Source organism: Triticum aestivum, chromosome 7A (assembly GCF_018294505.1).
Source record: "Triticum aestivum cultivar Chinese Spring chromosome 7A, IWGSC CS RefSeq v2.1, whole genome shotgun sequence".
Classification (NCBI taxonomy): Eukaryota; Viridiplantae; Streptophyta; class Magnoliopsida; order Poales; family Poaceae; genus Triticum; species Triticum aestivum.
Window position 1 is genome coordinate 671,934,209 of NC_057812.1, and position 18,085 is coordinate 671,952,293.

General features: G+C 53.3%; 1 protein-coding gene across 1 annotated transcript; it reads right to left on the minus strand.

Moving 5' to 3' along the window:
* Nucleotides 1-16,162: 16,162 nt before the first annotated feature.
* Nucleotides 16,163-17,807, minus strand: LOC123154536 (BTB/POZ and MATH domain-containing protein 1). The gene is made up of 2 exons (XM_044573235.1): nt 17,585-17,807; nt 16,163-17,500 (listed from the first exon to the last, which is right to left on the minus strand). Exon 2 carries the CDS (start codon nt 17,477-17,479, stop codon nt 16,391-16,393), a length of 1,089 nt encoding a protein of 362 aa, XP_044429170.1. The 5' UTR covers nt 17,480-17,500; nt 17,585-17,807; the 3' UTR covers nt 16,163-16,390.
* Nucleotides 17,808-18,085: the final 278 nt, after the last annotated feature.

Here is an 18,085-nt window from a genome sequence, read left to right on the forward strand (position 1 = left end):
GAGGGTGATGCGCTGCACGGCCTGCCAAAGCCTCAGGTATTGCCCAATTTCATGTATCCCAAGCACTCCTTGGATGTCTCGTGCCCAAGCGTTGCCTGTTAGGGCCTCCGCCACCGTTCTCACCTTGCGCCTCCGCTTGGGTATGCACTGGTAAAGCGCAGGGGCGATCTCGCGGATGGATTGCCCCTGGAGCCAGCGGTCGTCCCAGAACAGGGCCGTCAATCCGTCACCGAGGATCATGGTGGTGGAGGCAAAGAACAGCGCGCGCTCCTCTGTAGTGAACTGCAAGTCAAGTCCTTGCCATGCGCGGTTGTCGTCCATGCGAGTGTACCACAACCATCGCAACCGCAGTGCCAGGCCAGCGCGCTCCAGGTCCCGTATCCCCAGGCCGCCATATTCCAGTGGACGGCAAACATGGCGCCAGTTGACGTGGCAGTGCCCGCCATTGGCAGTTGCACGTTCGGCCCATAGGAAGCCCCGTTGTATCTTCTCCAGCTGCCTCAGGGTCTTCTTGGGGGGGGTGCGAAGGTGAGCAGTTGGTGAACCGGGATGGCCTCAAGCACCGCTTTGACCAATGCGAGCCGTCCAGCCTTATTCATGAGCCATGCTTTCCAAGTTGGAAGCCTGGCTGCCACCGAATCCACGAGGGGTTGGAGCTGGGCGGCCGTGGGACGGCGCAATGTGAGCGGAATGCCGAGGTAGGTGATGGGCAGGTCGGCCGTCCTGCATCCGACATGGGCGATCGCTGCGGTCGCGTCGGGGTCGCCATGAAGGATGGTGGCCGAGCTCTTGGCGTAGTTCACCTGGAGGCCGCTAGCTTCACCGAAGAGTGTAAGTATGCCCTTGATGGCCTCCATGTCTCCCGGTGTGGCGTGGCAGAAGAGCATCACATCGTCGGCGTATAAGGAGATGGCCGGAATGGCTTGTCGGGGTTGCAGCTGTTGCAGGATGCCGGACTCGTGTGCGCGGCAGATGAGGCGTCCGAGGGTGTCCACGGCGAGCACGAAGAGCTGTGGCGACACGGGGTCGCCCTGTCGCAGTCCGCATCGGTGCCAAATCGGCGGCCCTGGCTCGCCGTTCAACATGATCCTGGTGCTCGAGGTCGAAAGTAGTATCGCAAGCCACTCCCGGAACCGAGGCCCGAACCCGTACCGGTCCAGCACCTCGAAGAGGAAGGGCCAGGATAGGGAGTCGAAGGCTCACGTGAGGTCAAGTTTGAGCATGACTCTAGGGGCCCCGAGTTGGTGCAACAACTTCATGGATTGTCTGACCAGGACAAAATTGTCGTGGAGGCTCCGACCTGGGATGAATGCATTCTGGTTGCAGCTGACCAGGTCGCCCAACCTTGGCGCAAGGCGAAGCGAGAGTACTTTTGCGAAGATCTTGGCCACGAGGTGTATCAGGCATATCGGCCGGTAGTCGCGGAGCTGACAGGCATCGGCGCGCTTCGGGAGCAGGGTCAACAGGGCCTGGTTAAGTTTGCTGAACCCGCGACCGCGCAGCAGAAAGAGCTGATGGAAGATGTCCAGGAAGTCCTGTTTGACCATACTCCAGCATGCCCGCAAGAACTTGGCTGTAAATCTGTCAGGCCCAAGCGCCTTGCGTGCTGGGAGGCTTTTGACGGCATCCCATATCTCCTCAGGGATGAATGGGGCGTCGAGGCAAGTCAGGTCGCGAGGCTCAATGAGCTGCGATAGATCCAGCGAGTGACCGCGGGTGGGGGCCGAGCCCAGCAGCTCGTCGAAATGAGAGAAAGCCGCCTGCGCCATCCCTTCCTGGTCCGCGATCACGTGTCCAGCCATGGTGAGGCTGTGGATGTGGTTCTTCTGCCAGCGGAAAGAGCACTGTCGATGGAAGAATGTCGTGTTGGCGTCTCCATCCTTGAGTGTGGTGATGCGTGCCCGCTGCCTCGCAATCGTGCGTTCCAACTACGCAAGCCCAAGGTATGATATTTTCAGCTGCCTCCGCAACCAGTCCTCGGGGGGCGAGAGCACCCGATCCTCCTGGGCCTTGTCAAATCGCGAGATCAGCTCACGGGATATGGCCATCTTGTCGCGAATGTTCCCTTTTGACCTCGCGCTCCAGCTGGTCAGCTTGCGGGCAGTGGCCTAGAGGCGGAGAGCCGAGCGCCGAAAGGATCCGGGTCTTGCACTGGTCCCCAGGCTGTGGCCACCGTTTCATGGAACCCATCCAGCCGCAGCCAAAAGTCCTCGAAGCGGAAGCGTCGGTGCGCCGCGTGCGTGGGCGAGCAGTCGAGGAGGAGGGGGTAGTGGCCTGAGACGACAGAGGCAAGGCAGCGCAGGTGGCAATCGCCGTGTGCGTCTTCCCAGTCCGATGTGCAAAACACACGATCCAGGTGCACGAGGGTGGGCCGGGACTGCTCGTTGGACCAAGTGAATCGACGTCCATTGAGGTACATCTCCTTCAGCGCGAGGTCGTTGACGAGGTGACGAAATCTGCCCATCATGCGGCGGCACAAGTTGCCATTGTTCTTGTCGTCGTCGCGCAGAATTAAGTTGAAGTCACCGCATAACATCCAAGGCCCGGGGCAGTCTATGCGTATCTCTCGTAGTTCTTGCATGAAGGAGACCTTGTCAGCGTCTTCTTGGGGGCCATAGACCACCGTTAGCCACCACAGCGCGCCGGTGGCTGTGGTCACCTTGGCCGTTATGGCGTTCGTGGTGAACATAGGATCCGTGATGGTCACGGCCTTGCTCTTCCACGCAAGCAGTATGCCACCCCGCGTGCCTAGGGCCGGTAGGTACGTGTAGTCATCGAATTCTGAGCCAAGGGTGTCGAGGACAACGGACGAGCAGACCAAAGCCATTTTAGTTTCTTGTAGGCATACAATGGAGGCCACAGTAGTATCAAGCAGCGATCGGATAGCGGAGCGTCGAGCTCGCGCGTTAAGGCAGCGGACGTTCCAGACTGCGATCCTGAGGTTGTGATCCATGGGTGCACATGGTCGACGGTGTCTGCTGCTCGTGCGGCCTAGGGCGAGCCGGCCGCTACCGCGCGTGCCACTGGAGCTGTCGTAGCGGCCATGTCCGCCGGGATGTCGCGGTCTACCAGGGTCGCAATGGCCGAGAGCACCGAGCACGGGATTGGAGCCGCGAACAGATCGTCGTACGCCTTCATCTTGGCGGCCGTGATCCGCTGGTTAGTTCCAACTATCCCGAGGGTGCGCAGGATCTGCACCTGGGCCCTCCTCTCCGCAGTGGGTGGAGCCGCCGGTGGGGATGCAGTCGCGGCTGAACGGCCACGTCTTGGGGCGAAGTTTAGTGGACGGTGCGGCCTCTTCCCGGGCGTTGGCAGGGCAGCCTGGACGTGCTTGGTGGCGGCTGCGAGGAATTCGCCCAGCGTCCAGGTCTTCGGCACGGCGGCGCGGCTGCGTGCCCTGCGTAGTGTGATCGGGGGCGAGGCGAATCACCCTGGCGTGGCACGGCCGGAGCCATGCAGGACTCTATCCGGCGTGGGCTGGGCATTGGGCCTTGGCGTCTCGGGTTGGGCTTGCGGCCTGCGTAAGAGCGTCACCTGCGTGTTGGGTGCAGGCACAGGCAACAGCGGGCTGGTGGGCATGTTCGCGCCGCGAGCGGGGCTTTCCCCGCCCTCCATGGCGCGCGCGTGGGGCCCGGAGGACTGGTCAGCGGCCTCATCCACCACAGGTGCAGGCGTGGCGAGGGCTCGGCTTTGCCCCGACAAGGCAGCAGGCTGGCCGGGCTGCGCAGGCTGCGAGTCGGGAACCTCGCTCACCGCATCCGTATCCCGACAATGCATGGGATCAGGCGAGCCAGAAGTGGCCCCTCCACGATCGACCTCGGGTGCAGTGCGCACTGACGAGCCAGAGGTGGTCCCTTGGCGATCGACCTCGGGTGCAGCGCGCGCAGACGAGCCAGAAGTGGCCCCTTCGCAGTCGTTCTCGGGCGCAGCACACACCATCTGGTTTGAATCCCGAGCCAACTCGTGGGGGTTCGCCGCGGGTGAGGGGCCAGTGCTCGGCGCTTGGAGCGGGCCAGTGGCCCCGGCCGGAACCGTTGCAGCCAAAGTGGCATTGCCAACTGGCGCTGTCGTCACAGTCCTGGCGGCTGCCCCCTTATCCACAGCTTTGGCCGTGGGGCCCCTTTGCAAAGCCTGCCTTTGTCTCCCCCCACCTTTTCCTTTTCTGGCATGGCGACGAGGAGGGTGGGCTCCTTGCTGACGAGGCCATGGCGTCATGCCACGCCCATCGTGTTGTACGGACGGCGTGGTTTTCTCGCCGGCCGGAGTAGGCCACGCGGGCGCCACAGTCACCCCATCGGAGCGGACAGCGTGGTCGTTGGCCCGCCAGAGCGAGTCGTCCATGGCCATGCCGTCCGCCCGGCCAAGAGGCAGCGCATCTGTGCGCCGGCGCTTGCGGCCCCGGCGGCATGCCCGCCCCGGGCCAGGACCGGGCGCGCGGTTGTTGCTGTCTTCGCGCGCAGCGTCTCCGTCACGCCCACGGCCGTTCTGGGCGTGGGTGGGCGGGGCTCCACGCGCCACGACGCGCGCCACCGTGATTGCGATCGGGAACGTGAGGATCTGGATGGTGGGCGCATCGGAGCTCAGGCGTGCCGGAATCTGCTCGACGATTTCCAGGATGGCGGTGCGGCGAATGGTGTCCGGGTGGTGCGTGCGCGCCGTCAGCCGGAACGTGGCCAGGTCTTCTCGGGAACGCGTGTTGGGGTGGAGGCGCTCAATCCAGCAGCTGGTTCCCAGGATGTGCTCTGCCGTGGAAAGATGCCAGGCTTGAGCAGGGACGCCGCGAAGCTCCAGCTCGACGCAGAACTCGAAGTCGCCGGAGCCAGCATGGGCGAGCTTGCTCCAGGGCCGGATGGAGAGCGAGAACCGCGACGAGTTGGTGAAGTGGTCTCCATCAAGGCGGCGCTTTGTGGAGTGGGAGCCGAATAGGATCAGAAAATCCTCGGGGTGGTGCGCATGCACGGTGAAGTCGCCATCGCAGAGCTTGAAGGTGTTTATCAGCACATCGGCGACCTCGGCGGCAGAAACCCGAGGCCTGTTGCCGGTGACGGAGGCGACCATCGCCCGGCTTAGAACGGCCTCCGCCTCCTCCATCTCAACCGAGTGCGTCATGATCACCCGCACGGGCTCGGGCTCGCGCAGTGCGGGCGTGGCCACCGTGGGGACGGGGGCCGGGGGAGGCGGTGGAGGGAGTGCGGCCTGGCGCTCACGGGCAGCAGGGCTCGTGCGGTCAGCCTGGGCATGCTCCACGGCGACGGGATGCCTCGAATCGCAGGAGCGCGAGTCATGGCCTGACTCGAGGCACCGGCAGCATCGAATGTCATTGGTGCAGTCCCGGACCCGGTGGCGAGGGTCGAGGCTGTTAGGAATATGCAACTTGTATTCCCATGAGGCCATAGGCCGATATATATATACATGTACATGTGTGGAACATATGCAGGAAACCCCTTATACAACGGGATAAATACAAAGGGGTACATGACTTATATTATAACTCTAACACCCCCCCTCAATCTCATGGTGGATGAACAACACTGAGTTTGGAGAGATAAAAGCCATGTTGTGCTCTAGTCTGAGCCTTCGTCAGGAAATCCGCCAACTGTAACTCGGAAGGCACATACTGAAGAGCAATAACCTGATCCTGCACAGCAGCGCGCACATAGAAAGCATCAACACCAATATGCTTGGTGAGCTCATGCTTCACAGGATCGCGTGCAATGCTGATAGCACCTGTACTGTCAGATAAAAGCAGAGTCGGTGTTGTGACAGAAACACCAAAATCCTGAAGTAACCACCGTAACCAAGTCACCTCTGCCGTCAAAAGAGCCATTGCTCGCAACTCAGCCTCGGCACTCGAACGGGAAACTGCAAGCTGTTTCTTCGTCTTCCAGGCAATGAGAGAACCACCAAGAAAAACACAGTAAGCAGAAAGTGAACGGCGATCGGAAGGATCACTAGCCCACGTAGCATCCGAATAGGCCTGGAGCTGTAAAGAACTGGAGCGAGGAAAGAATAGACGGTGAGAGATCGTGCCTCGAAGATATCGAAGAACACGAAGGAGATGACTATAGTGAACCGAGGTGGGGGCAGAGACAAACTGACTCAGAATATGAACCGGATAAGAGATGTCCGGACGAGTGGCAGCTAGATAGACAAGACTGCCAACAAGATGACGATAACGCGTCGGGTCAGGGAGAGGATCACCATCAGTAGCACGGAGGTGAACATTGAGCTCCATAGGAGTCTCAACAACGCGCTCGTCAGTAAGAGCAGCACGAGCAAGAAGATCCTGGATATACTTTTCCTGGGATATAAAAAAGCCATCAGAGGTAGAAGAGACTTCAATCCCAAGAAAGTAGCGAAGAGGTCCAAGATCAGACATAAGAAACTGCTCGCTAAGACGGGCCTTTACAAAGGCAATATACTCGGGATCATCCCCCGTGATGATCATGTCATCAACATAAAGAAGAAGAAGAGTCCGACCACGAGGAGAAAGGTGAATAAACAATGCTGGATCATGAGCACTTGCTAAAAAACCAGCAACAGTGATCACAGAGGCAAAGCGCTCAAACCAGGCGCGGGGGGCTTGCTTAAGGCCATAGAGAGAGCGACGAAGACGACATACCATGCCATCAGGAACAGAATACCCAGGTGGTGGCTGCATGTACACCTCCTCACGCAGCTCACCATTAAGAAAGGCATTCTTAACATCAAGCTGAGATATAGACCAGTGGCGTGCAGAGGCAACGGCAAGAAGTGTACGAACAGTGGTCATATGAGCCACAGGAGCAAAAGTCTCGTCATAATCACGACCATGCTCCTGCTGAAAACCACGAGCCACAAGACGAGCTTTGTGACGCTCAAGAGAACCATCGGAGCGAGTCTTAACCTTGTAGACCCACTTACAAGTGATCGGACGGACTCCGGGAGGAAGAGAAACAAGATCCCAGGTACCAGTGCGTTCAAGAGCAGCAATCTCCTCTGCCATCGCAAACTGCCATTCAGGATGAACAACAGCCTGACGGTAAGAAGTCGGCTCAAGAACAGCAGCACCAGCGGTGGGAAATCCAAAGCGATCAACAGGCGGACGAGGACGAGAACGCAAGCCATAAGTAGGCTGAGAGGAAGATGACGACCCATCCACAGAGGCATCGACTGGTCGTGGACGACGAGTGTAATGCTGAGGAAAAGATGGAATAATAGAAGGAGGAATCGGCAAGGTAGAATCAGGGGGTGGTGACGAAGAAGTCACCGGAGATGAAGGTGTAGAATCCGGTGACAGGCTGGGAGAGGAGACCGGGGAGGAAGTCATCGGAGATGAAGGTGGAGAACCCGGTGACATGCTAGGCGAGGAGACCGGGGAGGATGGTGGCTGCAAATCAACTAGATGTGGAGAAGGAGAGGAAGTGGAACGGAGAGGTACAGTCTCGGCGGGGGTGATAGGTGAGTCAGGAAAAGTGAGGAAAGAGATATCCTGCACTGAAAAAGTCGAGGAAGATGGGCGTGGGTAGAAGGGACGAGACTCTTCAAAAGTCACATCTCGAGAGATACGCATCCGACGACCAATAGGATCCCAACAACGATAGCCCTTATGCTCATCACTGTAGCCTAAGAAGACACACTCAACAGACTGAGCGGTCAGTTTGGTGCGTTCGCGAGGGGCAAGAAGAACATAGCAAACACAACCAAACGAGCGAAGCATCGAATAATCGGGAGAACGATCAAAAAGTCGCTCGAAAGGAACACCACCCTGTAGAGCAGCGGAAGGCTGTATATTGATAAGATAGGTGGATGTGGAGACGGCCTCAGCCCAAAAATGAGGCGGGAGAGAGGCAGCAATCATCAATGCACGAGACGTCTCAAGAAGATGTCGATGCTTTCGCTCAGCCACACCATTCTGAGCATGAGCACCAGGACAAGAGAATTGAGAGAGAGTCCCGTGCTCAGCAAGAACACCACGCAACATCTTAGAGATATACTCGCCAGCGGAGTCAGCACGAAAAACACGAATGGGTGAAGAGAACTGAGTATGAACCATGGTAGCAAAACGCTTATAAATAGACAACACCTCAGAATGAGAAGTCATGAAATAAAGCCATGTGTAACGAGAGAAATCATCTATGAAAATAATATAGTATTTATGACCACCTTTCGAAGCGAAAGGGGCCGGACCCCATACATCAGAATGGACTAAATCGAAAGGACGCTTAGACACTGACTCACTATGTGAATATGGTAACTGAATCTGCTTGCCAAGACGACAACCCTGACACTCTAAAGAGACATCTCCTTAGACAGACCCCAGAAGGCCTCGACGAACTAAAGAAGACAACCGAGAACCACACAGATGACCAAGTCGATGATGCCATTGCTGGAAGGAACCAGTGACGGAGGCGACAGAAGCGGAAGAACTGGCGATGGTGGTGGCAGCAGAAGGAACATGAAGCCAGTCCAACTCCCAAAGACCCTGAGAATCACGGCGGCGAGGGCCAGCCCCAACCAGAGTGTGCGTGTGACGGTCCTGGACAGAACAAGAGTCAACGTCAAGGATGACGCGACAACCAGAATCCGTAAGTTGACCAGCAGAAAACAAATTCATGGTAAGTCGAGGAACATGAGCAACATCAGAAACAGAATAAGAAGGAGTAGTAAGATTGCCTCTACCAGCAACAGAAAGTGGAGTACCATCAGCAGTGAAGACATGAATAGGAGAATCCAGTGATCGAAGAGAGGACAAAGTGGAAGAATGAGAAGACATATGAAAAGAAGCTCCAGAGTCCAGAACCCATGGGGATGTACCTGACTGTGTAGAGGGTGATTGCTCAGTGCGGGAAGCATCAGTTATAGAACCGGCAGTACCCGTCGAGGAAGAACCTGAAGCCGCGAGCAGACGCTTAAGTCTCAGAATATCCTGCTCAGTCAAAGCAATGGCTGAAGCTGTCGAGGTAGATGACGAAGTCCCTGAAGATGATGATCGAGCCTTGCGCAGGTGTTTCTTCTTCGTGTAGCACTGAGACTCAAGATGACCATCATTGTTGCAATAGGCGCAATGTGGACGGGGGCGACCTGAGCCTCCAGAAGGAGTGGGCAAGAGCGGCGGAGCACTCGAGCGAGAAGGGGTCAGTGGAGCAAGTGGCGTAGGAGCACGAGTAGCGAGCACAGAGGGAACCTCCAGCAAACCAGCACCACGTAAGCGAGTCTCCTCAGCACGAGTAGCGAGCACAGAGGGAACCTCCAGCAAACCGGCACCAGCTAACTGGAGAATACAGGTTGCTCTGGACCACATTCCGCCCTCTCTCGGTGGTTAAATACAGCTTATACATTCTCACAGTGGGATCAGGTGTGCCGAGGCACATTAGAATCAGAATGCCAACAGTCTTGTCACCTTCCGCAGAACATAAGTTACTGGGGGCACTGTGCTATTCGAACTATTGTCCACCACCAGTCCACCTTGGTGGCAGCCTGCACTGGTGTCCTTTTTCTGTTTGTGGTGTCGCCGACATTACTGGAGGCAGCAGAGACATTGTTGTGTTCGACACAAAAGCAGAGTCATTCCGGTGGATGCGCAGTCCTGACCAGGCATACCCTAATAGGAAGTTGTTCGACATGAATGGGACGCTTGGTTTCTGGGGCAGCTCAATCAAGGGTGATGCAGGAGGTTGTTTGAGTTTCACCGCTTTGGATATTTGGGTGATGCAGGATTACAAGGCTGAAATCTGGGCTTTCAAATACCGGATTGACCTGTCAACGGTTGAGGCATCACGGCAACTTTATTTGACTTCTTGCAAAGGGAAAAAGAAAGCACCGCTTCGTTCAACAGTGCAATGGTTCAATGATATGGCTGTGCTTAACGAGCATGAGCTGCTGATCATGTTTAATGATAAACACGTGTTGCGCTGCAACACTGATGGCATGGTCTTAGGTTTGGTGAACATTGGAAAGAGTCAATACTGTATGTCACTTACTTCCCACCGCTTCCAAGAGAGCATTATTCCAATTCCATCCTTCCCATGAGATGCCAGAAGATGAGGAACCTCCATTCTCCACAGGGCGTCTCTGAATGTTCAAGACTCCTTCCTGGTTTGCTTTGCCAATGGGCTCAGACCTTGTTTTTCTTTTCAGTTATTATTGCTAAGAAGCAACAATGGCACTGTTATGATGAGATCTTCGGTGATTGTCCAAAAAAAATATGATGAGATCTTCGGTCTTGCTCGTATTGTTTGAGTAAATGCTTTTGGCTGACAGGGCCGCACTCTAGCATTTCCTTATATGTTAGTTACTGCATTTTTAGTTGTGGAAATGATATTGTTTGGCCTGGGTCTCTCCTTGCAAGGCTGGTAGTTTGATCTTTGTTGTTCAGAATGTAAACTCTTAGGTATTACTTGTTGCTTATAGGCTATAGCACTCGGTTGATCCTGCTGCTCATGTCAACGTGTCTTCACCGGGGCCATGCTTGCATATATAGCTATGTGTGTCTAGTGCTGCAAGCTATGATGGAAGAAAGAACCTCTATGCACGTTGGTCATGTGTCAGGAGTATTGGCTGGAGTTTAATTTGCTTGCTGCTTTTTTCGTGTGCCGGGATTTGACATGTTTTTTTGGGTAGTAACGATCGACTTGAAGATGTGCTGATCTGGAGCTGGGTGTTGCTCTGCTTGGCTTTTCTTTCTTTTGAAGCATTGTGTTGGTATGGCTGTGTGGATTCTCGATGCTTTGTCATTGGCTTGTTGCAGAGGCCGGGTTTATCTTTTCGCATTAGCTTGATACTAAATCCCCCTGCAAAAGAAAAGGAAATCTTGATACTAAATCAGCGACAATCAATATGGATCGGAGGGGGTGCTTCCCCCCCCCCCCTCCCTCTATCTTATGCTAATTTCTCTTTTTGGTGCATGTGTTGTTTGAAGTTGGAAACTCTAGAGAGATTGTTGAAAAGGATTTAGGTGGAATAGTTTAGTGACCAGCAGCCGGCTGGAATGAATGTTTTGAGGCTGCTCCAGTCCAGAGCGCACCTTTGTGTATATACAACATAATTCAGTGGATTGGACAGAGAAAATTGTATGAACCAGACTTGATGAATGAGCCTCCTTGAAACCCAAAACTGAAGGTAGGAGTTGATTGAATGAGCCTCCTTGAAACCCTGATCTCAGGGCTTCTTCGTCGGTGGTCATGGTGCTCGGCAGGGCACAGTGGCTCGCATTGCGTCCGGATGTCTGTTGGTGGATCTGGCACCTTGGGCTAGAGGCTAGCCGCCGGTGGTCTCTGCGAGTTGCAGTTGGCTCCGACGGATCTCGGGGTTTCTTCGTTGGTCGGCAGCTTTGATGGTGGTGGTGGTTGGTGGGCTTGCCGGCACCGATGTAGGATGATGTGCGGCTGGGGGTGGTGTGGGAGTTTGGGTGAAGACCCTGTCCCGGCTTTGTGCCATGACCAACAATGGCGGTGGATGTGGCCATCATTGACCTTCCTGGAGGCATCGCTGCTTGCTCCCACACCCCTCCCGCATGGATCTGGACATCATGGCCTCTCTAGGGAAACCCTTGATCTTGTGTGATCGGACAATGGTGGCGCCTTGGTGTCATATTCCCTCTTGGGGCCTTCATCTTGGGAGCTTGACATCGGCGACCGGGACCGGTGGATGACGGTTGTGTGGCATCCTGGCTTCTGTGGCAACGATGATGACGGAAGCGATGTCGGCGACGCGACAATGGTTGCGGTAGTTGACTCTTCTCCAGCGTGTCCACGGGATTGCCTCAGTTTGTTTGTTTCTGTGAAGTCGAAGATGCGGTTGTGTCCCTTTTGCATACAATGACCGGCTGCATGTGGTCCGTTCAGTGTCTTCCGTGATGCTAACCATGCCTATTTGTCCTTTATAGCTCTTTTTTGGAGTTGTAGTTGTGCTGTCTAGTCGCAGGTGGCTGAGTTCTGGCGCAGATCTTCATATAACTCCACATGGCCTCTAAAGTGTGGATTGAGTCAACGATCGCCTATGGTGAAGTCGGATCCGTTTGCTTAGGGTTTAGGGATGGCGATGTTGTCTTCACCATAGAATGACATGGCAGGTCTATGATACAGGTTCCAAATTTATTGTTTCAGAGTGTATGGTAGGCAGGATATATGATGTATATTTAAGAGGAGCCCTAACTTTAGTTGTCCAAATAAATTATATTTCTTGAGGATTGAAATTAGACTTCATATCTTCAGTTGCTTTTTAACCGGGTCAATTTCCCTCTCCGTAGTGTTTACAGATATACCTTGTGTTTTTGCAGATTGTTGAAATGTCTACTTAATAGAGAATGATATTTGGATACATATAATAACTGAAGCACTGGGGGTCTTCTCTAAGGCTTGTGACCTGTTATGTCATCTTCATCTTTGTTGTTTTGTTCTCTCCTATGCATATTTTTTAATAGTGGGCTATCACTCTTGGCGGCAGATACCTCTAACGCTATAGGTCCTACTCCTTCTCCCCTCCGGACCTTCTCCGCTCGCGACCTCCTCCTCCCCTCGCGAGCCGCCGCGGCCAATAGATCGCGGCCGTCCCTCTCCTCCCCTACTCCCCTCCGTCGCCTCCTGCGCGGGCGACCGAGGGGCCCTAGCCCTAGCCGCCAGTCCTTCCCGCCTTCCTCTCTCCCCTCCTTCACCGCCAGTGGTCGACGCCGGGCAAAACCCATGTGTCCGACGGCGGCGGCGGAGGTACTGCCTCCCCTCTTGGGTCTATGGGTGGCGCGGGACACCTCATCTTGAGGGTGTGATCCCGATCTGGATCGTGGCGGCGCCGATCTGGACCATGGCGCCCAGATGGACAACGCTGGCATGGCGGCCGGCTGGCGTCCTAGTGGTGGCCTTGGCGGCATGGCTAGCACAGCCCTTTTCGATTTGGTGTGGAGGGCCCTGGATTAGGGGCAGCGGCCCCTGGGATGGCCTCCCTGTCGGTGGCACGGCGGGGCGAGAGGGCTGCCGAGGATCGGACCGGATGGCCGGAGATTCACCGGCGGGTTGGTGCCGCGGCTTGCTGCCCCGGTGGCCAATGGCGCCGAGCTGCTTTTTCCTCCAACCCATGTTGCGTGCACTCCGTCTTACCGAACATGGCCGCACTGGTAGCCGGTTACCGGGTTGAGACGGAGCGGGAGGGAGGGATTCAGATTGGGATAATTCCCAGGTCTCTTTATGCCGGTCGCGATGGCGACGACACTTGAGGGTGTCGTTTTTATTCTTGGAGACGCCGTTCGGATCCGCCCTACCTCTTCCCACCTCACGGTCTCTCGGGTGAAAACCCTAAGGCGGTGATGGCGTTCTTGGCGTCGTGCCTTTCTTGAAGGCATCGTCGTGAGAGCTATGTGGCAGTGGGCACCGCTTGGGTGCGTCGGCAGTTGTAGATTGCGTGCCCCTCTTCCTCCAGGTGGTAGCTGTTACAGGGGAAACCCTAGGTCTGGGACTCCCGGATCGGATGATGACGGAGACTTTGATGCCGTTCTCCCTCCTCGGGGCATCGTCTTGGAGCAGTGATTCACTAGAGAGGCCAACAGGTGGAGCGGTGTTACATCAACCGCATTGAAGACGGTGGGTCTCGGCGGCGTGGAGCAGTGGAGTCTCAGAGTTGGACGCGGTTTGATCGACGTGCGCAGGCTGGTGGAGTTGTCTGGTGTCGTGGTGACGTCGTCGGCGGATGAGACTGGCAAGATCTATGCAGTGGTTCCTCCTTAAGACGGGATGGTGGAAGATGGCGGTGGCGGATCCTTCAGCGTGCGCAGGCGGTGCATGTTATAGGACACCTAGACCAGATGGTATTAAGACCTCTGGGTTAGATTGTGTCTGTTATGCGGACAAGGCACACCTGTATTGGTGTAGGTGTAGTGACTTTGTTCGTCTAGAAGGGGGCTTCTGGTTGATCCTTGTATTAATTTTATGAGACTCTGATGGATAATTAATAAAGATGGCTGTGTGCATCATGGTGATCCAGAGACCGAGGGTATACACTATAGCGTGCTATTTAAACTTTACTTTTATCTGTTAGGAGCAAAGTCTCTACGCACAGGACCACTGTAAACACTACAGCTCAAAAACTCCAGACAAATCCTTTTGTCAATGTGATGATGCTTTCTTAGCCTTCCTGCGCATCTCGAGTCCAAGCAACATTGTCCCCAGGCAATCACATTCACGATTCAAATCTGTCAAGTATGAGGCATCTTAATGTTAACATGTTGAAATTTGCTCAGACACCATACATGTGCGGTGGCGTTGCTTCAGAGAAAACGTATTTGTGGATACCATCAGCAGATCAGCTCCAGTAGTGTCTCCTTAATACTTCTCCATGGATAATGTCCAATCGTAGATTGAAAGTCGTAGTCATTGTAAGGTAACTCCATCGCGGCGTTGAAGCTTAGGAGCTCAGTAAAACTGATATCTCCTTAAATCCATCCGAATTAAAAGTAAATACAAATGCTCAAAAGTAAAAGAAAAAACAATTCACCATCGGCAATTGCAAGGTCTCTTCAATCTCCACACGAAGTAAACAATTAACTCCTTTTCTGTTCTAGAATACAAGCAACTACTAACTCTGTTACATGTCGACAGATATATCCAAATCAATGAATCAGGATGCTGGACAAAATACACGCTTCATTAGGATTCAATCTCTGGTGCAGCTGACGTCTGAGATATATATCTTTGCTGTAGGCCTTTTGATGCTTAAGTGTCACCATAGCCAAAACTAACTAGCTAGGACATGCATGCTTTTGTTCTTCTCCTGCTATTCAGTGAAAAGGGTAAAACATTTTGGCCCATGTTTAATGTGCCGAATACCGAGCTCTGTCAGTTCAGTGAAGTGCTTTGCTGCTGGTCGTTTTACTGACCAGTCGTTTGCAGCAGAAAACCTTTTCTAGTACCCGTTGTCATTGAACAATTCATTTGTAAGGTTGTACCCTTGATCCCTAGAAGATACTATATCGATATACATCTTGTCCACATTTGTTTCATGCTCTTGTTGGGATGTAAGAACTTGTTGGGATTTGCTGCTGCGTCTGTCATGCAAGAAACACATGTCAAACATATTATGGTGATGCACTGTGTATTAGAATGATGGGTTGTACGTCCTGCATATTATATACAAGGAAGAAAACTTGGGTAAAATGGTACTCCCTCTGTAAACTAATATAAGAGCGTTTAGAATACTAAAATAGTGATCTAAACGCTCTTATATTAGTTTACAGAGGAAGTAAAAACTTTCAAAGTATAGAAACGTTCTTTTATTTGTTATTGTTTTCTTGAGCAACTTGCCTTAAAACAAAGTAAGGATTCCATAGGCTAACAGAGTAAAGTTCTGTCTAGTAATAATATTTTTTCAGAGTGAATAATTTTTGTTTGTTAGAGTAGCAATTAGCAGTGCTCAACATTCCCTGTAAACAATTTACAGTCTTCCACTCAAAAATTACAATTTAGAGTCTAAAACTAGTGGTGGATGCTGCTAAATGTAGGCATACGCTAGAGAAAACCACGACTGCTTATACTAATTCCATGGATATTGTCCAATCTTTGATTGGAAGTTATAGTCATATATAAGGTAACCCCGTGGCTGCGTTGAAGACATATGATCCAATTTCTCGAAGTTTATGTGTTGAGTAAAACTAATATCTCCTCAAATCCTTCTGAAATCAAAAGTAATGATGCTGAAAAGTAAACAAAAGAAATCACCATTATCGCAGGTACCTTCAATCTCCACACAAGGTAGCGATTAACTCTTTTTCGGTTCTAGAATATATACAAGCAACTACTAACTCTCTTACATGTCCACAAATATATCCAAATCCAAATCAACAAATCAGGATACTGTAGAAAATATACAATGCAGACCCCAAACACGCGTAGGTGTTGACTATTGGCTTAAACTAACACATAAATCATCTTCCTTTGCGACTAACACTATAAAGTGGAAAAAATTTCAAATGTCACGCCAGGATAACAAGGGGTCCATGAGAACTCCCGGTGTGGAGGCTGAAAGACACGCCAGGATTACGTGGCTGAAGGTGAGAAAACTATACCTGCGCACTCCGAGCCATCCTTCACTCTTCAACATCACTGAACAGAAGGTTCTTGCTAAAGCCCTCCAGCCTGCACGCCTGGTGGCAGTTATAAGCATACGAGGAGATAGATACCAAATAATGGACCATTTAGACTAAATTACATCACACTGAAAGCAGCAAATTGCTTATAAACAAGTAAGGGGAACACAAGTTACTAAAATACGTCCATGGATAACTGATGACACAACCAGAGACTAGCCTACCCGAGCTTTGGTTCATTGTTAAGACATGACATAGCTTAACTAGATAAGCATACCACATACATGGCACGCACAAACAGAAACTACACATCACTGAATTTTGGACCACTAGCAGCACCTAACTATATGCATCAGTGCTTGTGCTTTCTCCCACACTTAGACTTGACTTGAGAAGGTCAGACAACACCGCAGGGTAGCTTGCCGCCAGATACTTGTACCCCTCCGTCGCCAGCACAGCATCAAGAACCTCACGATTCCTAATGATGAACTGGACGCACTTCGCCTTGAGCTGTGGACAATTATGCTGCTCGGCTAGAGCCAGAGATGTCGCTGCCGTGTCAACACTGATGCCACCAGAGAGCTCGCTTTCACAGATCACCTTGAGCCTGTCCAGTCTGTACCTATCAGCAGCTGCAAGCAAGTGCTGAGCTAACACCATCACCTCCTTGCCCGTCTCATCGAATTCAGGCACAGTATCAGTGTAGATGAAGTGAAGTAGCGCCTTGAATACCGCAGCTTGCATGTCCTTGATCTCCACATGCCCCGCACACTTCTCCTTCATGTCTCCAAAGAACTCGGCCATGAAAACAGGAGATCTTGCAGCCAGTATGTTCTTATGAGCAGTAAAAGACTTGCCAGACACAAGAAAAGTGACATCTGCCCCCGTCTTGCTCTGCAGGAGTTCAGCGAGGTGTTGGTGCAAGTTTGAGCATGGCACTGGCACTTCTTTGATCGGGTCCGTTGCCGGCACTTCCTTGAGAACGTCAATGGTGCATTGCACAGTAAAAGAATTGCCCCTAATATAGCCTGATGATGCTAGCGAACTTCTATTGATCAAGACTTTAGTGATGCATTCTTTGGGACGGCGGAACACCCCCTGCTCATTAACTTCCATGGATGGCTCAAGCTTCCCCGTCGGATCGACCAACCGGCAGCCTAGAACGACCCTCACACTGGGCCTGCGAGCTTTTCTGAGAAAGGCACGCTTCACACTGGCCCTGCGGGGTTCGCTGAGAAAGGCAAGCTCCACTAGTACAGCGGAGCTCCAATCAGGATAAACACGGATTTCCCAATCGTATCCATCGAAGCTCCATCTGGATTTGATGTGACCGTCCTTGCCCACGCTCCACGTCAAGCTGAAGCCGTCGACCTTGACCAGCTGCACTGAGCGCACAAAACTGGTGACGGTTTTGGGGGCATTGTCCATGGCGAAGGCCGGACAGTGGATCTGCTCAGGTGGACAGTGGATTTGCCCAATTCAGCAAGCGACGAGCAAAAGCATTGGAACCAAGGAGGCAAAACGACGGCTCACCACGCCACTGGAGAAAACCCTAAGCGGGTGCCGACGGAGGTGGTGTCCAGGCGCCGGCGTGGTGGATCGACTGGCCTCCCGGCGTCCGATGAGGCGGATCCGGCCAGATTTGTCCCCCTCGACGAGCCGGACCTGCGCCTTCTCTCGTGCTCGTGGGGAGAGGATCCGGAGAGAGAGGAGAGAAGGTGGAGGCGGCGAGTGAGGAACAGTCTGAGGATCCGGAGTGGACTGGACCGGTTGGTATCGACGGTCGTTGGGAGACCTTGAAAAAAAAAGACATGTCCGCCCTGTTAAAATAATGCCCTGTTTGGTTCATAAGTCTTAGGACTTTTTTTAGCCTCAACTTATAAATTGTAAGGCCAACTTCACCGTGCGACCCCAAACGGACGTCCGGATTGGCCCGAATCCGTCCCTTTAGGGCGCCGATCGGTACGCCCGTGTCCGGCTGTGTCCATTGGGTCGTGCATGCGCCTACCGCACGGCCGCACCCCAAATCGTGTC

Bases quoted from the DNA above. Each gene is read 5' to 3' on its own strand.
- LOC123154536 (XM_044573235.1), bottom strand. From the start codon at position 17,479: ATGGACAATGCCCCCAAAACCGTCACCAGTTTTGTGCGCTCAGTGCAG.